This window comes from Camarhynchus parvulus, chromosome 5 (assembly GCF_901933205.1).
Source record: "Camarhynchus parvulus chromosome 5, STF_HiC, whole genome shotgun sequence".
Lineage (NCBI taxonomy): Eukaryota > Metazoa > Chordata > Aves > Passeriformes > Thraupidae > Camarhynchus > Camarhynchus parvulus.
Window position 1 is genome coordinate 10,339,263 of NC_044575.1, and position 25,807 is coordinate 10,365,069.

A 25,807-nucleotide genomic window follows, 5' to 3' on the forward strand; every position below is an offset into this window, starting at 1 on the left:
GTTAAAAAAGGCAATATTAAAAATGTACTTTATTCACAAACACTAACAAGCAGGAGGAGCTAGTCTGCACAAGATTACCTGTTGCAAAGGCTTTGCCACATCCAGGATGTTCACACTGGTATGGTCTGTCTCCAGTGTGAGACCTTTCATGCACCTGTTGACATCCAATACAGTGACATAATGAAATGCTCTATCTGGTTACTTCAGCACAGAAACAGTTCATTCTCAAAGCCAACATATTTTATTTACTAAGATTCACATTGAAGTGTCTCTTTATATCAGTGATGAAAAAATAATGAAATATGGTAACAACATTTTCCCTAAAACTAAAGATGTCTCTTTGCAAGGTCTAACCTGATCCTGCCAGTCCGTTTGGCACAAAACACTTCTGTAAATACATGAACAGTTACCATCATGCACTACACTAAAGACAGGAGGTAAATATGCCTCAGAGCCCACTCTCTATCTGATTTTTGACTGAATGCTTCCAATGATGCTCTTACATTGCATGAAACCTCTACAGCAAGGACATCATTTTAGCAATGACTCCTACAGCCAGCCACTCACTGGCTCCTGTGGTCAGACACAAAGCAGCACTGTGAGCAGGTTACCTCACCAGCAAGGCATTGTGCCAGCCTCAGCTAGAATGTCAGCAGCCCTATATCCTTCACCATTTCAGTAATTCCTTTACTTAATTTAAAATAAGGAAGAGAATTAAGAAGTTGCCATCTGTGAAGAAAAGATGTTCCTATTTTTCACTTTGTATTGGTTTTGAAGAGTCTCACTTTGTACTATGATGGTGAAATATTTCAAAACCTGGAATTTTTGCATGATCATGCATACATGTAAAGTTGATAAAGCAAATGCTGGATTCCAGAATTTCTGTGACACTGCTGGTAGGAACAATCTCATCTTGCTCGCTATGAGCAGCTGATCATCATCCCAGAACACTAAATAAACCCAGCTGAGCACCACCAATTACTGTAAAATCAATCCAATAAACATCTGACAAAACAGCCCCATTGCAACTGGCTCCCTCTCAATTTCTATCACTTTTAACCACATAATCTTTCCAAAAAAATTGTATCTACAAAGTAGCAATGCATATTTTCCATCTCCTCACCTTAAGATGGTGAGCTGTTGTGTACAGTTTTCCACAGCCATCATAATCACAGCGAAAGGCTTTCTCTCCAGTCTGCTGAGATTTTGCTGTCACTCTTGTTCCGTGTCCTTGCAAGACAATCTTAAGCGAAAGAGAAAAAAAAATTTAAAAACCCCAACCACATACTAAAAAAAGAACAACCAAAAGGGATCAGAGAAGTTACACACTTTATTTTGCTATCAAGCCAGAGCTGATTTTGACAGGTTTCTTTGTTTCTCTTTGCTTTGCTATGCCATGTATTTCTGAGCCCTCAATAAATAAGCTAAAAATAAATGAACTAAAAATAATTATGGAAACTGTAAAACATATTTACTTGTACCTAGCAGATTTAAAAGCTTGCATTAATTAGTCCAATAACAAAGACAAATTATTTAAAATATAAGCACAATGGTAAAATGACCAAATTAGTAGACAGACAAGTCATAGGTGCTAGATCTGTTCCTAAGGGAAATTAGTTATAAATCAGACCACCTTCAAATATAAGTTCATGGAAAGGCCAAACAATAATTAAATATCCTTAGAATGAGCATTTTTTGAAAATGAAGGAAAGCATTTTGTACTTGGTCTGCCATGCATGTACTTTGATCAAGCTAATTGGAGCATTGTGAGCTAGGTTCTACTCTCCCTTGTGGCATGACAAGAGGGAAATAAACAGCACAGCTTCAGGGGGCACCTGAAACCCCTTGCACAGGCTCCTTTCTACACTGACATGCAAGAAACATGAAAAAACCTGACATTCATGCAGACAGACACAGAGGCAGCAGCCCAAACATCAGCACTTCCACACAACTCTGTGCAAAGCACTCGAGACTGTTTTATACAGTCTGTCCTTTCAAATCACCTCCCTTTTGTTACAAATCCAGTTCTATTCCAAACTATTAAAAGAACATTTCACAGGGTGGATGAGGAGACAGTACTCTCAGCAGAAAACAGAGTCAGCTGCAGCAGGTTGCTCTGAGCCATATCCAAATGGGTTCTCAGTATCTCTAAGGATGGACACTCCTGAAGTCTGCTCCCAGTGTTCACATTCCCAACTAATTCTTTCGGCAACTGAGGCTCTGCAAAGTGGCTCCCTTTGCTCAGTAGCCTGCTCAGATTGCCCCTTGCCATCCCTGAGCTCCAGACTGCTCCTCCTGTGCTCTGCTGTGCTGCCCTTCTGCAGATACCGAGGAGGTTAAAATTCCCCATGAGGCCGTGGGCCTGTGCACACCACGCTTGCTCCACTTGTCTGGAGAAGGCTTCATCTTCCTCCCGATCATGGCCTTGTGCACAGTCACCACCTCAGCACCCTCACTGGGCTGAGCCACCTCCCATCCCTGGGCAGTCCTGCTGTTCCCACTGGAAGGGCAGCTCCTGCTGCTCTCTTTCCCCAGCTGGCCCTTTTAAAGAGCCTGGATCCATCACCACAGCACTTCAGCCACCTGAGCCCTCCCAGCACAGCTCCCTGCACCAGGGAGACTGCAGCCCTGCAAGAGCACACACCTTTATTTCCTCTTCCAGAGATATCACAAATTTCATTGCTAACACCTTTCTTACAGATCCTTCAGAGAGGACGGAATAACCTGTTACCTGCAGAATATTTCTGAGACTAAATGAGCAAAGTTTAATACAAAACTTTTAATCAGCTGAAATGTTCAACTCCATCACTTCAGAAAGTCTCCTCTGGAACCACAGAGAAAAATAATCTGGATCAAGAAAGCATTACTGATACTATTGTTTAACCTATGTCAGCATGAATCACAGAAATTACTTCAATACATTAAGAATCATGAAGAATATGCACCTGCACTGAAGCACTAATTATTTTTTTCCTATCTATATCTCTACTACTATTTCTTTGTTGTTCCAGCATATAAAAATATTCATATAAAATATGTGTATACTTGCTAAGTTCTGCCATAAAGTTCAAGTATGCCAAAGTTGAAAAGAAAATAAGAACAATTTTGTAATGTGCTGATATCTGCAAGGAAACAACCAGCCATAATCCTACCAATATTAAGATGGATACAAAAACTGGGGAGGAAGCACCTTTCTAATAATGTGGAACTTACTGAGAGGAACTGTGTACTTCAAACATTTTTAAACAGAATGAATAAATAAATAGAATTTTAAACCCCCTATTTTTAAGAGATCACAAATGTATCCTGATCTCAGAGAGGTAACACAAGAGAAAAACAAAGATCTTGGATCAGATTTTTCTACTGCACACATAAAAGCAGAATCATATAACCAAAGTATGTATTATGAGCAGATGGGTATGACAGGATTGAAAGGAAATAGTGAGATATCCATTCGGGCACACAGAGTCTTTTGTTTTCCCATGTAGAAATCACAAAGAGGTTTTATGCTTTTTTTTCTTTGCTGAAACACCTAACTAACCACAAGCAAGACTGAGTGACTGCTTAGCAGTCTGACATCTGTCCTGTGCTGTTCCCTGTGGACTTACAAAGTTTATAAACATACACCTATTTAATTCTACAGCTAAATATAAGACAATTTTATAAATTATATATTAATACATATAAATACAGTATGAGTTCCAAGTAGATATCTACTTAAATCAAGATATAAGAATGACTTCTGTTTTTATACAGAACAGATAGCTGTGGGCCCCTTCAACTGAAGGCCAACTGTAGTCACCTTATAAGGGTCAGAATTTGAGACTAAGCCTCATTACCTTTTTGAAATATCAGATCTTGTTTTGTTTGGAACATGCAGTGCTCCATAGATTGGCACATTTCCATATTGCACATATGTTGCCATATATGTATAAGATAAAACCACATTCAGTTTGCTTTGGGGCTGAGGCCAAAATCAATATTTAGGTGGATACTGATTACAAGTAATTTTGCTTAATAGGCTCTTACTTCAGGTAAAACCAACAAAGCTTTTATCTTACTCTTCTCTGAATTTTCCCTTTCATTGGAGTTGTACCTCTATTCCAGCCTAGAAGTGCAGACCCTCTAAATTTCTTAATTTCATCTTCTGGAACGTGGTCCAATACAGGAAATAATGCAAGTATTAGTTATTCTCTCCTTCCACAGTCATGCCACAAAGGCAAAAGTGAAGTGTCTGCAGCTTTAAATATTGTGGGATCTAACTTGGAAAAGACTAAAAATAGAAAATTTGAGCTGAGAGAGGTGAACCTATAATTATTCTTTTCACAGATGATGTATTTTGAACTTGGAAGAGGACATTTTTCCTCCTTGTCTACTTCATTACTTCTTAAATTAAGTAAAAAGAAAAGGTTTGCCCAGAGAAGCCCCATTCTCAATGCAATGACTTTTCCATTTTTTATTTTGTCATCTGAACATGTGAGGATATAGAGGTTTTAGTATTAGTTTAGTTGTATATTTGAAGCCCAGGATACATTTTTGTCTTTTCCTTTAATGAAATACATTATAATGCCAAATACCATTCTCCTTACATAATTTTATGGATCCTAGGGAAAAAAGCTTGAGACTTAGTAAGTTGCACCTGTATTTTCCATTACCCTTTGAACTTTTACATTAATCTTTTAACATTTAAAGGTTTTTACACTGCTGTGCACAAACAATATGGATCCAGAAGAAGTTGAAGTAATTTTCTGTTCTTTAAGCACTCTCTAGGAGCAACACTCTTAACTACTGATTCCTTATAAAACCTGCTGTAAAGGTCAGGGACCCTAACAGGGCAAGTGGAATCAAAATAAGTCATTAAAGAAAGAACAGTTCCAGACCTATGCCTGGAATGGTCTCTCCTAGATGCAATTTAATAACTGAGACAGCATTTTCTGCTTTAAATACTATCAAAAGTCAGCTCCTTCTCTGGAAAGAATTTCTGAAATACTTACACTCCTATTGAAGAAATACTCAGGTCAGCTTGAAAAATCTTAGAAAGCCAACATAATTTTAAATAACCTTTTAACAGGAAAACCCCCTAGACAGTAGTATGTATTAGAAGATCTTTTACAACTCTTGTGACAGGATCTTGTACAGAGTGAGCTAATATAATCTATCTGTATAGTTTGAAATCCACAACTTCTGAAGGGTAGAAGCAAACCATAGTTCATGGCTACAGGGCTCCCTATCATGAACCTTGCTGAGCAGAAAAGACAAATATATAAATGTATTTAATAATTTTGTATTAAGCACATACCTGCATTTTTTTATCTTGTTCATTTTCACCTATAATTCCTGTGCTACTAACACTGTCATTTCCATCAATAGACACCTGAAAAACAAAGTTGAAATAGGAAAAACATTTACATCAGTTACCTTTATTCATCTGAGAAACAAAGGGTTACAGACAGTTCCTGGGTTTATTATTTCATAGCTCTCTAGCTCCCTCTTGGAACATGGATATCCCATAGTACATGAACTTACACAAAAGTCGCCACTTGCAGCACCTGCATTACACAACAGACCAAGTGAGCACAGCAAAGTTGTTTTGTAACAAGCTAGGAAAGACTGCAAGAACTAAGGATGTTAAATTAATAGACAAAAGTATTACAATATATCAATAAATTTAACTATACTGAATTCTGACAAAAACCAAAAAACCCAAACATTTACTTCTTTTATAATGAAGATCTCTAACTCCTTGCTAAGCAGAATGTACTTGTTTCAAACAGCACAACTGCTTTTTGAATCAAAATACCTAAGACAATGTGTTACATCTCAATTTGAACTAGTCAAATTACAACTAAGCAAAGACTTAGGTATTACTACATAGGTTTGTTTTTAAAGACAGTCTCCAGGAGGAGAAAGGTATTGCTGTTTCCAAGGAGCTCATAAAAATATTTGAAAGACTGTTGGATGTTAATGTGAAATTTTTATTTAAATAAAAATGTAATTACCCAGTTTAAAAAAAGCACCCCAAACTCTCTCACAAGCAGCAGCTCAAAGAACAGCATGTTACTGGTCACTATATAAAAAATTAAAGTATACTTTGCATAGTTTCCCATCCCTAAATTGTCTCTGTACTAACCACAGGCATTCACAATACTCTCTGCCTCCATTATATTCAAGGCTGAGACTGATGCACCTAAGCCTAGTCTAAGTGATTTTATTCTTCTCTAGAGCAGTTTGGCAGGAACCCTACCTCCCAAGAGGCCCCTGAGATCACTGGGGTTGTGTGAAGCACCTTGCCCACAGCACCAGCCCCCAGCAGTTTGCCTGGAGACTGGCAGGAACTCATCCCACAAGAGGTTTTCACACACTCTCTAAATTAAACAATTTACTTTTGGGAACTTTGAGCTACAACAGTAATAAGGAAAGTGCCCAAGCAGAGGCAAATTTACATTACAAAAAGATTGAAAAGAGTGTCAGAAAGCAGGTAATTTTGGGGTGTTTTTTTCAGAGGGAAACAATAGCTATTTTGGGACCTTCTCCCTCAGAATTTTTAAAGGAAGAGGGGAGAACCTGCACAGAAAGGAGACTTGTATTACTTTATCCTGAACTTCCTGTTGTTGGTAGAGAGAAGAACTGCTGACATGAAATTAGAACTTGATCAACTATTGGAAACAAATGATGCCAAGAGAACGTGTGTGCACGTGTTGAGGCAGGCACAAATCCCAGTTCCTGCACGCTGCCAGCAGCTGGGATGGCACAGGAGAGCAGCTCATGGAAGGCAAGGATGTGCTGTAACCTCTTCACCATTCCATCACCTATCCTCACTTCACTGAGAGCAATGACCTTTTCTCCTTGCTTGCTCTGGGAGGATGGTGGCATTGACTCAGCCCAAAATTAGAGGGCTCAAGTTAAGTCTGCATGTGCTTTGCATGTTGGGGAACGTGGTACTTTCCTGCCTCAAGGAGAAGTGAGGGACAATGACAAATGTACATGTTCCGCCACTTCCAGTGAGCTTCTGGGGAGTCTGCTTGCACCTCTTTGTATGAACTCTCTTATATTCTACACTGATCTGTTTCTGCCTGTTGCATAGGACAGGGAAACAAAGAAGAACCACCACTCTCCAAATTCACTTTTTTTTTCTTTGCCCTTTAAATTTCAAAAAGAAAGCCTTAACAGAACCAAACAAAAAAGACACCCAACTTTAAACTTCTCTTTTGCAGTATTGTAAGAATTCTGGAAGGATTCCAGGGCAGATCTTTGAGCTCCTCCTAAAATAATCTCCTTGATGCTAAAGAAAGATTTAGTCTGCCTTCAAATAAAAACACAAGGGCACCTACATTGAGTCAAAGTAAAGGCCATACCACTGCACCATTTCAGTTCCACCAGCAGCCAGCAGCAGATGCGGGAGAACACTAAACAAACAGGCCAAGCATGTAGTGATGCATTCCCCATAATATTCTGCCAACCTCCAAGCAATTTGTGGTTTATGAACTTCCTGAACATGTTTCTACCTAATAGCCATGGACACATTTTTCTTCCATGAATTTATCTAATTACTCCTTGAATCCAAGGACATATTAGTGTCCACAATATCCTACAAGCAGTGCTTAACTTTGAGCTGTTTGAAAAAGCATCTTCATTCTTCTTGAACCCATTACATGAGAGTTTCACTTGATGGTTCCCAGTTCTGAAACTGGTGCAGCCAATGACAAGGCATTACTCTTCTTTGCGCTACCTAAAATTTTATAAAGTCCTATCATATACTTACCATGTGTATTTAATTTCTTCCTGTACCTTTCTCAAGGTGTCTGAAACACCAGCTATGAAAAGTATACCTTGCCTCCCTATGAAGAGTGCATGGACATGGAGAAGAATCACAAAACCACATTTCCTCTTTTAAGAGAGATCCAGGGTTCTGACCATAGAGCTAATATTTGGTTTTGTAACATAAAAAAACCCCATAAACCAGGTGTAGTGCTTGGAAACTCACTTCTACTGACTGTCCCCTAAAGGTTCCATTCAGTACCATTCAGAATAAGGTTCTGAGATGAAAGCTTAAAGAAAACAATTTTTCCTAAACAAACACACAAGTGCACTAAAAAAAACAAATTCACATGACAGAATTAGAAAACCTATATTGAATTAAATAGGATGAAAATGCAAATCTATTTGCATTTACAGAAACATGTCAGAAATTATGATTAATATAGCTGCTGGTTAAAAAGGGCAAAGTTATGATTGATTTAATCTAAATGAAATAGTACCTGTGGAATGTATAAAAGTTTGTGATTACAGCTCTAACACTGAGTTACCTTTTATTTAATGAAATGTTAAAGCACAGCATCACAACACAATTTGACTGCCTGCCTTAGGATCTCTCAATTCTAACAGACACCAGCATAATTAAAAGAATAGTGAATAAGCTATTTAATTACCCTAACTGGCCTCCCAGATTTTGACAACTCTCTGTAACATTAAGAGGACAGATTTTAAAATATATTCTGCTCTTTTTGCAGAGCAATACAAGCACAGATGGCAATTATCCAGCAAGTGGGACACAGCTTAATTAGAGAGTCATGGAAGTTGCATCACCCATTACCATACTTACATCATGCTTTATAGAGCCCAGGAAAGTGAACACCATGAATTTTGTGCATCCTACTGCATTTTTACTATTGAAAATATAGATCAGAGAAGTTTTTTTCTGAACTGTCTGATTGTCTTTTCACACTTCATACCATGTATTGCCCTTGCTCAGTACACCAGGCCATGTACTCTTCCCATTCAGGAAAAAAAAATTAATCCAGCAATAGTGCCTGAACAAGAATAATTCAACTTTGTCCTTCTTTGCAAACAGTGTCCTTCCAAGGGACTCCTTTGCAATGCTATAGGATAGAGAAGATTATAATTTGGCCGTCTAAAGGGCTTTCTAAATCCTACTCCAGTTCAGTGTTCAATCTTTTCTCCTTTTTATGCAACACCAGGCACCAGAGCTGCTCATGACAGTAAAGCACTGCCATGACAATTTGGTGTTTTCTAGGAGTCTGAGACTCTCCCAGTTACAATTTCATTTTTTAAACAACAATTGCCCTGTGCTGCCAGATATGCTGTGCTGTACATTTTTTTAAGACATGAGGGCTAGAGAAAATGCCTTGCAGATTACCTTGGCTGCATATTGCTCCAAAGCACTGATGGTGTCAGGGTCGATGGCAGCATCTCCTGTGTGCAGCCCTGCCACTGTGCCATCAGCCTGGATGGCCAGAATGGTGTCTGACTGTGGCATCTGCACCGTGTGGTGGATGTAGGCAGTGGTTCCATCCTCCAGCTGCACAGCCTGCAGGGCACTCTGGTCATAACTGTCTGAGGAATGATATTACACAGTGTTAGGATTCTGAAAGGAGCAGCAGTGTGTTACATGAGAAACTACTGCTCTCCAAGAGGTGTCTCCTGAAGTCTCAGACACATATGAAATATATGGGAAATATAACCACTAGCATATGAGATACATAAACACTTAAATAATACTATGAATAACACAGAAATTTGTTTTCAAGACAACACCTCCTATAGTTTTATTTCTACACTTCAAAAAGTAAAAAAAATTATATTGATCTAGTTTTATTTATAAAGGAAATCAGGAACACAAATATGCGTTCAATTTCAAATCTACCTATAATAAAATGAAAATAATATAAGAGATCTACTGATATCATTACTTCAGATTTTAGAATTCATAGATCTCACATTTTAAGAAGAGAATCATGCAAATATGCAAAAGAACCACAAAAGATAAACCAACTTTTAACCAAAAAATTCTACATTACATTCTTTCCTCTTATTATTGTTGGTTGTAAAATGTAATTGTCGCACTGGTTTAAAAAGACTTAAAATATATACTTGACCACTTTTTCTAGAGAAGTGGTACTATTTCCAAGACTAATGTTTCTGCAGAAGATGATTACACAAGTTTTCTGGAATAACAACATTTGCATTCTTGACTGTCAGCTATCACATTTTCTGCCCTACTACCTAAAGGTATAAACTCACTTTAATGTGATCCTGGCTAAATAAACAGCGAAACACACTGGGTTTGATTTCATTTATAACTGTTATAGGAGGCCCAAGTCAAGAACTGAAACAGTCATTTCAACAATTTTCGGATGTCAAAGCAACAAGTAATTCACTGGGAATCCCATTAAGAGGATAGTTTCTAGAGAGAATCCTGTTAAATACTGCTGAAGTTCTGTTGGACACTGAGGTGACAAATGCCACTTGGCAGACCAGTTACCTTTTGAGGTGTGATGAATAAATGCTGTGGTTCCATCTTCCAGCTGAACCGCCTGTCCATCTTCCAGGCGCAGGCTCTCCCCTGCTCAGGAGAACAATTACAGCACTTCAGCAAGACTTCAGAGAATCCTTAGATGGAAAGATTAAACACTAAATACCCAGGATTACAAAATACCTAAGATCTCTTCATTACTATTTCCATTAAAATAAGAAATCAAGCTGTTATCATGACTGTTAATTACTTAAGAGCAATATTTTTAGCAGGAATACATTATTTTAGAACATATTTCTTGTATTATTGCACTCACTGCTTTTAGGCATAGGTACATGTTGAACATAAGCAGCAGAACCATCTTCTAATTGAATCACTTGGCCATCCATTAATTTACCATCTGAAAGATACAGAATATTTTTAAGAATTCTTATGGTGTAACACATCACAGTTTTAATACACAGTTGATACTTTCTAGATTAAAATATAAATAAAATATCAACAAGAAATAATGTTTGGTAAATGTTTAATGCTTTTAAAATTCTGGGATTAAAAAAACAGAAAAGGTCTGCTGTCCTATCTGTTAGGCAGAATGTTGATATCTGGGTTTGAACAATAAAGATCTCTTCACTTTTGTTTGACTCATGTTCTGAATTTCATTTTTGCATCTTATTAGTGGCAAAACAAAAACATTTATTTTATAGCATTATCATAATTCCCCATGGGAATTGGAGCTTCAGAAACATTGTACAGATTCTGCCTGACTTTGCAATGCAAAGGGACGGTTAGAAAGGAGAATACCACTTCAGTAGCCATCAGTTGGCACTGCTCTGCCTACCTTTAGAATTGTGCTGGATATAAGCAGTGGAGCCATCTGCCAGGGTAACTGCTTGCAAACTTACACCTTCCATGTTTTCCAAGTTGTCACCATCTAGCAGGGAAAAAAGTTCACCTTCACTACAATCATCATGGAACCCTAGAAATCTCAGCTGCAAGACCTCCATAAATTATGACATCCCCTCAGAGCACATTGGTTTGACAAATAAGAAGAGCAAGTAGTTCTTACTTGCTTTCTGGTTTCTAAGCCTGGGACATGTACTAGAGTCATATATTCTAGATTTTGCTCTGTAAACACGACAGCTAAATATTATTTTCCTTAACAAAAAAAATTCAATGTCACTAAATAAATAACTACAAAGCTGAGGTTTTAGGAGAACTATGAATTAAATCATCAGAGCCAACAGTGAAATCATGACACACACACTTGCATTAATAATTTTGTTTTGTACAAACTACTTGTCATTAATACACATAAAATTATTTAGATTAAAATGCACATTTAGGAGAGAGTTTGTAATCATGTAGAATCATAACAAAGCTGTCAGGAAACATCAGGTTTAAGCCAATTTCAAGTCATTCATCTATTTTAAAACTCAACTTGCTTAATACATACTTAGATATCAACTGAATTTACAAAGTCTAAAACAGTAAGACTATACAGAGAATAAAGTCAGATTTTGTATTTCATATATTTTGGGCACATTTACACTTCTATGATCTTAATTAAAAAATAATTTCCATCCAGGAAATTTAATCAATCTCAGTTAACTGTTTTCTGTTGGACTTTTAATTCAGAATATATGACATGAATGTTAGTGTTTTATCTGAGTTTCAAAGAGAAAAGACATAATAATGTAGAGGTATTTTAACCTGAAGGGTCACCTTGCACAGCTACAGCTTCTGTTAGACACAGAGTCACGTGCTGGGCCTCCATTCCTCCTCCAGAAAACTCCGTCATTCCCTGAGAGTCTCGATTGATCTGAGCTAATAACATTGTCTACCTAGAAAGGATTAAAAAAACAGAACATTGAAATGCAGAGCCATAATCCCAGTTTAATGTGATTTTAACACAGCTGTTACAAATATTTTATGTTATGTTTTGTATAAAATAGCTGCAAAAAATGCTTGATTTATCTGGAAAATACTTTGAAGGAATAAGAGTTATCTGAAATAGATAAGTATTTTACTTAATTTAACAATTAACTTAGATGGTAAGGACTTCAGATAGCACTTATTTATATAAAATGCACCAACCACATTTAAATGTCAGTTAAATATAAATGATTTAACCAATGTACAAAGACTAATGGTGGCAATGACAGTACAGGTAATGATACCTATTTGTCCCCAGAACTGAAATAACGCTGACAACTCACCCATAGCCACCCATGACAACAGCAGGGCTTTATCTGTATAAATCAAAGATCTCTCTAGTGCCAGTAAGAGGTTTAAAAACACCAACACACTGCAAAAGTCTAACTGAACAATTCAACTATTTCCCTAGATTTTTCCAGAAAGGTTTCTGTTTAAACAAAAAAACCAACCAACCCAAAACAACAAGACAATCTGTCCTTTAGAATAATGACGTATCCCATGATAAAATTTGTTAATTAGACAAAAGACCAGTGATCAGGGAGTGACTGCTGTACCTCACAGAACCAGACAGAGCCATCCCCCTGCATATTCACATTTTTACCCAGCCATGTTTTACTATGGGAGATCACATCACAGCTTTTAATCCTAGTGTGGTTCCATGACCTGCAGGTTTATAATTCAAGGCTGAGAAAAATAATCTAGGGGGTTTAATTTATTTATTATTATCTTTATAAATATATTTAGCTATTTTACCTCTACAGTCCAGAAATCTGCTCTCAAAGATCACTGAGAAAATTGCACTTTTCTCAAAACTAAGGAATAAGGAGCACAATATTAGACCATGTAGATACTCCAGTGTGCCTACAGTATTTTAAAAGTTGCCACACTAATTTAGTACTTGAAAATCACACCCAAGCAGTATTTTCCAAATATATCCAAGTGTATAAAGTGAACCAGACTTTTTCCTGGAGCTGCAGGCTCAGTTTCTTATTTCCAGTTAATGGAACAGATACAGCTGAACAAAGGAAGTGGAAAGCAAGGGTACCTTTGGGAAAGTTTTAAGCCCTCCTGTGTTTTTCATATATTACATTGAAAATCATACCAAAAAAATCCCTATATCATTACTAATGATCAGTACATAATTCTGTAAGAAGTATGCCTTCCAAGATTAATGTCCTCATAATTTCTCTCTGGAACATTAGGGAAATTAAAATACTGGCTTGCAATAAGGAATTTGAACCTTGAACAACTGGCATCAAAAAGATACAATTAAGAGAGAAACAAAAATATAATTCAAAATGGGTGTCAGGGGATTTTTTTAGGATCCAAGAGAAGATGGGTAATTCTTCCCAACATCCTTTTCAGGAAAAGAAGCTTTTACAGAAAATAAGGCCTCTAAAAGATATGTAATACACATGAAAAGGAGAAGCCATCCAGACTAAATTACATTTATATAGACATCTCTGAAGAAAACGAAACAGGAAAATTTGTATGGATACTATAATCTAAGAGACAAGGTATTGTATGAGGATATAGGAGATCCTGAGTTCAACCTCTTCCTCTGCCATGTCCATGACTGTGAGTTTGGAAAAGTATCTTCTTTTCCTACTACTTATTTATCATCCCCCATCTCAAAATAGGCAGAAAGCTTTCACTTAGGAAGCAGTTTGATCACAAACCAAAAATCAATCATGATGTAGCTACAGAGTCAGCCTAAGCAGACACAGAAGCAAAGCAGCCCAGCATTCATGGACTATGCAGCAAATAAGATCAGAAAACTGTTGCAGTTTAAAAAAACCCAACAAAACAAAATAAAACAAAGCCAAACAAACCACCACCAACAAATCTAGCAACAAAAGGACTTTTATCCAGCCCAGTTTGCAAGGACTCCGTTTCTGGAGGTACTACCAGCTTGTAGCAAGTTAAATTAACTATTTCTGGTATTACATGCTAGAGGTACCCAGAGGCTGGCTGTCCTCTGACTGCCGACAGAGGTCTGTATTGGCAGCATTTTCCATGCACTCAGTTTTCAGGACACCTCATGGAAGCAGGCTGCAAAACAGCTACACCCAAAATTACACCCAGCAGAGAAGAAAGGCTTCACAACCACAGGTGTTCACTGGAACTAGAGTGAAACAATTCCAGCAGATTGCACCTCAAAGGCCTTTCAACTCAAGGTCTACTGAGGAGAATTCCCTCTCTTAGACAAAGTATCTTTTGAGATCCCCAGCACCGTTAGTATCACCTCCCTTCCTGCAGGACTCACAGCTCTGCACCCACCCCTGGGCAGCAGTGAGGGAGGCAGTCCATGCAGACAGAGGCAGAGCTCCGAGTCTGAGCAGAATTGATGGCTTAAGGGGTGTGTAGCTACTCTGGAAGGAAAATAAATCTAATGCCAGATACATTCAAGGGTTGCAGGTGCAATAGTTTTTGTTTAAATTGTTTCACAGTGTTTGTTACTGTAGCATGGCTATCAACTCACACACACTGAAAACAGCTGAAAAGGGAACTGCCGCACACACAACAACGGCTACAACTTTCCTCTGTTCCAGAGGATCTGGACAATCATACAACCTCACACAAGAACTCAGCAGCAATGCAGCCTGTTTCTCCCAATTCCAGCTCCTTTCAATGGTCACTTCCAACATAGCCTTTTCTCAATCCTCTGTCCTTCCACTAAGTTCCTTATCCCCTACTCCATCCCTTCTCCTTGTACCAATTTTCTTCTTTGGTCCTATCACGATACCAAATTTCCAGGACATGCCTCTTCCCAGCTATAACCCCATCCTTCTTGTCAGAATAATATAAAATACTTACATGCCCACACCAACTCCTTCTGCAACCAGTCTCAGTCTTCTCTTGCTGCTGCTCTGTTCTACGACTCCCTCCCACCATTGTCTATCCCCTTCCTTCCTCTCTTCCTCACCAGCTCATGTTCTGAGCCACCTTGGAACTGCATCCCCCACAAGAAGCTGGAGCACTGGGGTTCCCCCAAACACCAGCCCCAGCTCTGACTCCCTCTGCAGGGACACAGCAGCTTTGCTCTGACACTGCTGCACAGGGAAGAGAGCTCTCAGCCAAAAGTGGCTGAGATGCGCTGCTCTTTCCAGGCTCTCCTCTTCCTCCCCACTGGAGAACACTGACTAGCCAGACAGGGCAGGAAAGATGCAGGAAGGAAGGACAGATGTAGAGCTGCCTGTGTTGCAGAGAAAAGGGTCAATCTGTCAGAGGTAATGATGTCACAATATCACTTGCTGAGAGAAGTCAAATACAGGAACAAATTGCCAAGCCAGGTATGGACCCTCCATCCTTGTAGAGGTTCAAAGCAACTTGGCACAGCCCTGAGCAACCTGGGCAAATGGGACTTGCTTTGATCAAGCCTGAACCAGATAAACTTCTGAAAGTCCTCCTAACTTCACCTGCTCTCTGGTAATCATTTCAATCATGCATACATCTACAATAGCATCACCTTGCTGTTCATGTATCATCCACCCTGCAAAATCTACTCTCCTAACATTTTATGATTTGCTTTGCTTTTTCAAAACCAGTTGGTTTTCACCAAACTAAAATCTCTTTCTTGCCTCCACTTCAGTCACACTCTTCAGTTTCCATCAAATTTGTCTCCATCATTTATTCAATCTGAATCTCACCAGCTTCTTTCACTAATCCTCATCATTGCTTTTATTCCTCTGCATTTGCATCAGTTAGCTTTTTTCTTTAAATCTCCTGTCTGCCAGCAGTTGCGTCAATAAAAATCTAGGAGAGATTTCCTCTACCCACTTCAAATACTGCAGCTCATTAGTTAAAGGCAGCTGAAAGTAACCATTTTTAGGAAAAGCCAGGATCCCTGGGGTGGAGCCTACATAGCAGCTTGGCAAAGATTGACACACGTGGAGTCTGCTTCATCTCAAGAGCTGTCTTACAGAAAAGACAAGTCCAGGCTCAGTCACCAAGTACTCACTGAAGTGAAAACTTAAGAGTTGACTTTGTGAACTCTTGCAAATCTTCACAGATCACAGGCAAGCTGCAACTGTCAGTTTCCAAAGGCACATCAATGACGATATCTGGGCTGACTTTCACAAGGACACTAACGTATCCTGCATTCCTGAAATGATTAGTCACCAAAACATGTCTATGGTATCCACGCAGAGAAAATCTTACCATTCTTTTAGATGGTTCAAACACTTCTCACAAAAATCAGCCTGAGGCAAAAAAAATATTACAGAAAATCTCTGAACTGAAGAGTGTGTCCAACCACAGGCAGCCACCCCCTCTCTAGCACTGATCCATTCCTTCAACAGCATCCAGCAGGACACAGAGGTGCAAGCTCTTACTAAAAAAAAAAACAACAACAAAACAAACCACTGCCCCCTGCAAATTATCTGAACAGAAAAAAAAACAGGTACACATTAGATTCTCAACACTTGGAAACCAAAGGCATGTGAGGACGGAAAGGATGGTTAAAAACAAAAAATGTTTTTCACCAAGTTGCCTATCTAGAGAGCAACTCCTGTAATTTTTCCCCCACCAATACTCAGACAAATAGAATTTTCTGGGTGCTATCACTTGTTTTGGAGAAAAGATGCAATGTTAGAAGAAAGGTTTTTATGTAAACTCAATGTAGCAGCTGGAAACAGGAATCTCCACTAAAAACTAGGAATCAGCAACTAAAAAAACAGCAGGTGGAATTCAGGCAACTGAAAAGCAAGAGGAGAGCTGGCAGAGGGCATGGCTGCTCTGGAGCAGAAAGGGGGTTTGGGGCACCTGGGAACTCCAGCAGCTGAGAGGAGAGCCCAGTGCAGTGGAAAAAAGCAGAAATTAGCAATTTAAAGAATAACTGTACCACTGTATTGCTGGACAAAGGAAAAATCCTGCAGAGACAGTAGGAGAAACTCAGAGAGACAAAGATGATGCTTAATGGGAGGAGGATGATTAATGAGAAATATAATAAAGTTTGTAATAGCAGGCAAGGAAGAAAATTTACTGTTACAAATACAAACTTAGAATGTGCAAACAAACTGGGAAAGAATGACAGGAAAAAAACTACTCTAGATGTTCAGCAATCTTGTGATTGTTCACTCCCCTCATGCAGACAGCACTGAGAAGTTTGAAATAATATGCATTTATTTCATTTGAGAAGAAACATCACTTTTATTTTAATATACTTCTAAATAATGTACAAAACCATTGTAATTTTATAAAACTTATAAAAACAGTAAATAAAAACTAATCAAGAAGGGTAATATGGCAAATAATACACAGCCTCACAATAGTGAAACTTTTATTAAGGAATTTTAGAAAACTGTACTCCCATGTTTGACAAAGCTGGATCCCAAAATCAATTCAAGTATGTCCACAGTGTAGCATGATGAAGATTTTTCTGAATTAAATACTGCCTACCTTAGGGTCCTTGTCAACTGATATGACTGCAAATATCAATAATTTCACAAAACTAATCTGAGCAACAAATGTGTGAAAACTGAAAAACAGTACCTATAATTAACAATCAGGTTAAATACACTTCAATTGATAATTCATATGTGTTACAGCCTTCTGAGTCTCAGTGCAAAAAAAAAAGGTCTGACACACTGGAAAACTGACTATTCCACACAAAGATTTTTCAGGCAACCCAAGAAGACTTCCAGCATTTCTTCCCCCACTAATTACATAAAGTCATTTGTCATCTTTAAGCTCAGAAATAGACACAGGAGAACTAAGACTCTTTTTACAACCTTACCTCTGCTCCCCTACGTAGCTGCATGATAATTTTTCCAGTATTAAACAGAAATCTGTAACAGGGTCAGAAATTAAATCTAGATCCTATGGGTGCTTAGATGAAACACTTCAGGAGACATGGATTTCCTTCTGCATCAACAGCCCTTACCTTTTCCAGGATTTTACTGCACTGAAAAATTGAGGTTTGCACTGTTGTCAGTCAGACTGACTTTCAGTAAGTGTAACAACTTCTTAATTGCTATGTGCTTTCTCACATAATCTCAATTTCTTTTACTGTATTTTCTCCAGTCTCTTGTAAAGGCAAAACATAATTAAAAAGCAATTTGCATCACATTAATCATCCACAGTATAAAATGGAAAAAAGACTGAAATACAGAATAAAAACCTCTCCTACAGAATCTGGTAACATCAGGTGGATTAAGATAATTTAGTAGCAAATCACAATCACTTTCTAATTTCCTACATGGTAAAGAAGTGTTGTGAATGATAAACCACAGGCTCTAAGTCTGGTCCTGCAGAAAAGCCTGACCAAGAGTGAGAGCACTGTCAACTGCACAAGCGCAACTTACACACTCTGAAGCAGTCAAACTCAAGGCTCCTTTTTATTCTTTTTACAGTATTTCAACCTTTCTGTTCCACAAGAGATACATCCTAATAATAATGCAGTTCAAGACTAATTCACTGCCACAGTGTTTGGGATTTCTTCAGAAATGAAAAATAAATGCAGGACCAAATTTATCATTGCCTTCACCACACATCAGTCTGACTTAAGTGTGAGCAGTGGGAACCACACTTAGCCTGACAAAATTACTTCATGTTCCAGCAGTCTTTTTCCCCCAAAAGTCATTTCCATATAGTTTATAGAGCAAATGCTATCTACAAATTGTGACTGTAAAAAGTATTGTCTGATATCAATGCTTGCATTTTATAGATATTAAAAAAAAATGGATTAACCAGTGCAAATAAATATTTACAAATCCTTACTCTAACTAATGAGATTATGGGTGTGTGTTTTCAGTCTGTGAGAATGTGAAGGTTGCTATTATTTTTGAAGGTATGGCATTTAAATACAGGAAGATTTAGAAAGTCACCCACCAACAAGTCCTACACATGTGAGAACACTCAGGCTGATCCCAAATATGACTTCTAACTTCACACATTTCTTGAATATATTAGAGAAGAAATTACTGGTTAATGAACGGAGGCCAGAGTAGTTCCATGAGCACTGAGCTGTCAGCAGTGCTGACAGAAGCTGAACTCCTTCTGCAGCTCTGGGACAAGCAGCTCACAGCAAACACCCACTTCCATGACCACATCTGCCCTGGGTGCACCATTCCAGCAGCACGGGAGGTTTGAAACAGATTTGGGAGTTTCCAACAGAGCCAATTCCAAAAATCCTGCACCGGAAGCTGACAAGCAATTGAGACCCATGCAGCACTGTTTGCAGAGGTACAGACACCAGGATTCCCAAATTTTTATATTAATTGAGTACAAAAAAACCATATTAATGCAGCTGGTCAACGAGCAACATGCTAATGACTCAGTTATTATTATTATTATTATTATTATTAGCTGAAGTAGTACACAGCAGCAGCAGTTTGGCTTGAGGAAGAGCCACCCATATAATCTGTCCCAAACACCAGATTCCAGCATGCCTGAAACACCCGTGTATCATTAAGAATGCTGGGCTCTGTGCATGGAATGCTTTGCAGACCTACTGCAAATGCAACTGCAGAACTCACCTACCCAAACTGCCCATCAAGTTTCTCTCCATGCAGGTGGTATTTCTTGTTCATTTCTTCTCTCCCAGTCAAACTTCTATTATCAGTGCTCAGGCATATCTTCCTTTCTAAAGAACCTCAAACCCATTTCTTTATTGCAGACTGACTGTTAATAAATTTACTTGTGTTTTAAGAGTCAAAAAAGTTTTGGGTAACTAATCATAATATGCACACTCAGAAAAAAAGCTGAATGGCAGGTGAGCCGATTTTCTGAAAAAACTTAGACCATGATTAACAAAGATGAAAAAAACCCAAACCTAAAGTAATTTTACAGCACATGTTAGTGAGATAAAGCATTTAATTCCAAATTGATTTTCACCCCGGAAGTATAAAGGGAAACAGATTTAACACACCTAATAGATGAATGAGTGTGTTTTTAAAACTACAGGCTTTTGGTTTGTTTTTACCATCAAGTGTACATATAGCTAAAATACATATGCAGAAGGCATCCAGCCGATGCATGATGCATGTCACAACCGTATCTAAGTCACTCCTAGAAATGAGCAGTGATGCCTACTTACACTAAAAAATATATACAGTTAACTTCTGAAACACTTCATAGGGCTACTTATCCCTTAAATCATAAAACCTGCAGTTATATTGGTGTTTTAAATAAAACTGGGAACATCTGGTGATTAAATGTACAGGTGAGGGCTAAAAATCTGAAAGAAACTGAGACCTGCTATTTCTATTGTTTTACTTCCATGCCAAACAGACTCCTAACTTTTAAACTGTCAAGCAATCACAAAAGTCTCTTATTTCCATCACCAAAACAAACGAATCCTGGCCATGCCCTTTCAAACCCTGCAAATCCACTGAGACTCCCAACAAAGAGAGGAATTTTGAGTGGGTTGTTTTGTGTGGCTATGAGTTAATTAGCAATCTGGTAAGTGCATTACTGATGTATCAGCATTAGCCATGACAGTTAATGGCACTGCTTTAGCACAGGATTGTATTTCAGGAGCTAAAGGGACAGCTTGCTGGATTGCCAAAGCCAGATCACAAACAGAACTTGTAACACAGTACATTGAAATACATCCTACAAAACTCTGTGCAGAACCACGCTAACTATGTATGAATATACTTAACATATGAGCAAACCAACTAACATGCAAATACAGACCCATCTTTCAATTCTAATCTGTCATCAGAAATGAAGTACAAGAGTATTAAGCAGATAACACAATTTTCTGCTCAAGTGTGTACAGAGGAAAACATTCTGCAGACAGTAAAATACAGACTGAGGTAAGCCTTATGTAGTTTTAAGTGTAACTCTGATGTCAACCTTGAAAATTGCAAAACCTGCTGGAACTGTAAATTCCCTTTGAAAGTGAAAATTTCATTTATTTAACAAGTGTTATCTTGGTGGAGCAAAGTACAATCCCACTATACAATTAAAAACCAGCCACGTAGCCCAGAACATTTTAGCAGACTAAGTCACTGGAAGCATCTACTAATTTAATCCAATTTGGTTTGGAGTAACTGATCAATGATCCCTGGGGCACAGAGTGGGGGGGAGCAAAATCATGTTCTATTGGAATATTATATTCCCTTCACTAAATACAACTAAGGGCAGATGAAGTTACACTTAGGTACAGGCAAAACCCCACAAACCCCAGAGAGCCGAGATGGGTCCCCAGGCTTCCTTCCCCTCCTGCCTAGAAATGGTGTCCATGGGGAGACACCTGGCTCAGACGCTCTCTCCAGGCTCAGAACAAGAGCTGTGCACACCTCAAGTTACAGGAATTTGCACTTCAGAGCTGAACTCTTGGGTTCAAGAAGAGGATCCATAGGTTCAGATGGTTGCATATCTCAGGGATCCATAAGCGAAGCAGAAACTTTCCTCCCATCCTTTGGGATCTTTTGTGATACAATCCACAGGAACAACTACCCAATTCACACTGTCTTTACCAGGTGCGCTGATTTCCTCACACAGAAGAGATAAAAACCCAAGCTGTCCCCAATTAATGCTGAGCAAAAAGCACTGCTGGTGAGCTGCAGAGATGTGGCAGCAACACAGGGGAAAAGTCCGTGAGCAGCAAGGCAAGGCTGGCCTGGGTACTGTGCTAGGTGCACACGTGGCAGAGGAGTTACAGGAGACACCACGGGAGGCACAGATCACGGGATGGCCAAGGAAGCAGGCACAAGCCACAACGCAGACAGGAAAAGAGTAACTACATGAGCATCAAGATGGGTGCCACCCTCCTCATGAATATTTGCATTCTGGCCATTGTAAGGCCTGGAGCTGGAAGAATTGCCCTGATTATCTGTGCGTGTAGAAACCCATCCAAACTAACCGAAGCCCTTTGGAAGACAATTGGCCTCACAGGTGCCCGCTAACGACTCCCTAAAATGCAATAGTGCTTCTCAAAGACTCCACCTACGCTGAGCATGTGTTAACGCCAAACACTTCAGGCGAAGACTCGCAGGCAGTAGTAAGGGAAGACCAAGATCCCGTAGGGTAAATGAAGTCATCCTGACCAAACTAAAGCCGAGGGACCCTCGTCCTTATTATCCCTATGCCCATCCCACAGAGCTCCAGGGGGCAGCCAGCGCTTGGAGCTGGCCGCTGCTCAAACTCCTGGCAATTCCCTGCTCCTGGATGGCACAGATCAGCAAAACGTCCACTGAGCTGAAGCAGCACACAACTGGAGACATTCTAAAGAAAAAAAACTAATTTACAGCCTAATTTTGGCACCTATTACCAAGGACTATTCATCACTTGACTATCTGTGCCTGTCTCCTGAGAAAAGCATTAAAAGCTACACAAGAATGAACACAGAGTGAAGTCAGTGTGACTTTCTACCTGAAGTTCCTTTTACACTAATATAAAGCACAATTAATCTTCCTCAGATAGGGTAGTACAAATGAAATATTAATTACAACGAGAACAGTTTAAATAAATTATTAAATCAATTTGAAATACACTTCTCAGAACTCTTTCAAAATGTTTATTTTTACATCTCATTTAAGCTGCAATCCATTACCAAAGCAATCACCTATTATTTGACCACGTATTCCTGAGGTTCCTTTTCTGCAGTGATACAGACAAATCGCTTTTGACACAAACACAGCTTGAAAGCTCAAGGCATTAATGCAAAATACAAAGAAACGAGCCATGAAAACACGGCTACACCGCACTCTGCCATTCTAAAGCCGTATGGCAAACGCACAAAGCTAACAATCTATCATGTGCATGTAAAAAACTGCTAGTTAAGCACAGTCTGATTTCATTTTTCAGGTACCTAGAAGCTACAACAGAAATATCTGCTATACAGTCTGCAAAGACAGCTGATAGACCAGTTCCTATGTCACTGGACTAGAAATAACATTCCTTACAAATACTGGTATCACTCATGTGCATATGATGGCAAAAGTAATTCTCTGATAGTTCAAAATGAAACTTTAAAAAATTTAAAACTTAAAACAGAGCTGCTCGACCGCAGCCTTGTTTTTACAGAAAAATTAAACTTGCACGGGAGGCACGTCATTTTTTCTGGGTGAAAACGCACCAGAAATAAGGCCTTATCAGAAAACAAAATAAAAATCTTTGCGTATTGCAGGCCATTATTCTAGAGGAGCAGCTTCTCGTTATCACGTTCTACTAGAAGTTCTAGAAAAAAAAAAAAAGGATGACTTGAACAAGAGCAATAGAAAAAATAAAAATTAAAAAAAAAGGTTAAGATGCTTTTGTATTTTGGCGAGGTGATGCAGTAGAGCAGCAGGGTTTGAGGAGGCCGGCGGTGCCAGGAGCTCTCCCGTGAGAGCGCGGCCAGGCCGCGCCGCAGCCCCGCGGCTCGGGCGGGCTCAGCGCATTCGCCGCCGGAGCCTGCGCGGGCCCGGCCAGCCCCGGCCAGGGCTGCTAATGCCGCTCGGCGGCCGACAGCATGGAAATATCACCTTCGGAAAATAATAGCGACAAAAAACGTGTATTTAAAAAATAGGGGGAAAAAAACCCAAAAAATGAAACAACGTGGAAAATGCAAAAATTGATGAGCCCCCCCGATTTAGGCACGGCGGGCGGGGGGCCCGGAGCGCCCCGGCCCGCGCCCCCCTGGCCCCCCGTCCGTGACGCAGCGCCGAGCGGGCCCGGGGGGCGGCCCGGGGGACCCCGCGGGCCCGGCGGGCGGGGAGGGGCCGGGCGGGCCCCGCGGAGCGGAGCGGCTTTATCACCGCGGCTCTGCCGCTCGGCTCGGTGCCGCCCGCGCCCCGCTGCCCCTGCCCGCCTCCCCGAGCACCGCCGGCGGGCGCGGCGGGCGCGGCGCGGCGGCCCCGTCCGGAGATGGCGGAGGGAGCATAAGGCACACTGGGTAAAAGCACATTTATATACGAACCTCGCCGAGAAATTTTCCAACAATTCCTCCGTCCGACCACCATGCACCAGGACAGGAAACGGCCGCTCGGCGCCGCCCGCCCGCCCGGCACCGCCCCGCGCCCCGCGGGCGGGGCCCGGCAGCGCCGGCTCCGCTGCTCCCATTGGCCGCGCCGCGCGCGCCGCCGCCGCCGCCGCCCGCCATTGGCCTCCTGCGGGCCGCGCGCCGGTGCCCATTGGCCGCGCGCCCGCGGCCCCGCCCCGCGGCTTCATGGCGGCTGTGCCGGGCGCGGGGCCGCCGCCATTTTGTGCAGCGGGCAGCGAGGCGCCCGCGCGCCAGCGGGGGAGCGGCGCCATTTCCTGCCCCTCCCCGGCGCGCGCCGGCAGCGCCTGAGGCGGCGGGGACGGGCAGGGCACGGTGAGGGCACCGACAGCGGCCCCCGGGCCCGGGGAGCTGAGCCGCCTCCGCCGGGGCCATCCGCGCGCCCTTGGGCCCTGCGCGGGCCCCGTGGGGCCGCGCGGCCGGGCCGGGGCCAGCGAGCGCTCTGCCCTTCCCTTCCCGGCCTCTTGCCGCGGTATCTCCGGCTGCCATTCCAGCCCGGCTCTGAGGGAGAAGGACGCTGTGATTAAAGCTGTGCTTGGGAGTGTTATCCTTACGAGATTTTTAGGTATGGAAACGTGTAAAAAATAGCCCAAGAGCTCCCAGTGTAAGGCAAGCAAAAGGTGTTACGGTTAATTCCGTACGTGATTTATCATAAAACCCTGTTGTGAAGTAGATGCGAATTATTTCCATTGATGGGACAGTAAGCCCAGCTCTGATGAACTTAAGGTATCTTCCTGAACATGAGAGATGTAAAAAAATACTACGTTTTGCTCCAGAATAGTAGTTCGAAATTCTTGCAGTCCAAAATTGGTACAGTTGTACAAAAAGCCAAAAAATACTTATTCCCTAACAGGCCTAATTGCCAACAATTTTTCTTCTTTAATTTACGATTTCCTAATTGTAAATGTTAAGCCAAATACAAGCTGCAGGCGTCAGTTTGTTTCGAGGTACAGCAGCAGCGAAATACCCAAGATAAAATCCTGTTTCTGATTTGCCAACTCTCCTTAATAGATTATTATAATCTTTGCAAAATACTACAGTCTGTTTCCCATTCTGAAGTGCTTTATGTTTACACCATCAGCGGTTTGCTATGAAAAGCAGAAATACACAAACCAGTGGCACACCATTTAAGATAAAGCTACGTACTGACTGAAAAGTAACTGATAATCAGCAGCAGACAAAGCTTTTCCACCTGGCTCATTCTGGCCAAATAGAAGATTCCACAGAAAAAATAATCAACCCTTCAAATTTACCAGGTATCCATTAGTAGACAAAATCACCTACGTGTTTATTTATTGGCAGGTAGTCAGTAATTATTCCACTGCAGACCTGACAAATCTTACAGTAAGTCCTAAGCTATAGGAGATTGGAATAGAGCTTTGTGGTACTATGCTGATACATATTAATAAGTCTTTGAAGACAGTGATTAAGGGAAAAATACTAACCCAGTATGTCAGCATTTTAAAAAACTACCTTATTATTTACATTTAACACAGTTGAAGAGAACTCTGGTTATGCCTAACATTTGTTTGGAGCAATATTTTGGAGAGGGAAATACAAACCTGAGAGCTGTGCAAGTCGAGCAGGACTCTACTGTAAGGATACAGCTACATTCAAAACACCACACTGAAATAAGTGAAGATAAGGATTTGCTTTAGATGTTTATT

At 40.3% G+C, this 25,807-nt stretch overlaps 1 protein-coding gene across 2 annotated transcripts in view; it reads right to left on the reverse strand.

Annotated features, from left to right (window-relative positions):
• The window catches only part of ZNF143 (zinc finger protein 143), a 38,284-nt gene extending 14,120 nt beyond the window's left edge, over positions 1-24,164 (reverse strand). The window contains exons 1-9 of one of the 2 annotated variants that reach the window (XM_030949541.1): positions 24,060-24,164; positions 11,996-12,114; positions 11,112-11,204; positions 10,590-10,673; positions 10,283-10,363; positions 9,158-9,354; positions 5,300-5,374; positions 1,124-1,243; positions 79-154 (exon numbers count right to left, since the gene is read on the reverse strand). In XM_030949541.1, the coding sequence (XP_030805401.1) occupies positions 79-154; positions 1,124-1,243; positions 5,300-5,374; positions 9,158-9,354; positions 10,283-10,363; positions 10,590-10,673; positions 11,112-11,204; positions 11,996-12,107 (838 nt within the window). In that variant the 5' untranslated portion in view covers positions 12,108-12,114; positions 24,060-24,164. Of the gene's footprint in view, positions 1-78; positions 155-1,123; positions 1,244-5,299; positions 5,375-9,157; positions 9,355-10,282; positions 10,364-10,589; positions 10,674-11,111; positions 11,205-11,983; positions 12,115-24,059 lie in introns of both variants that reach the window. The other variant, XM_030949540.1, reaches the window with a different exon arrangement.
• Positions 24,165-25,807: the final 1,643 nt, after the last annotated feature.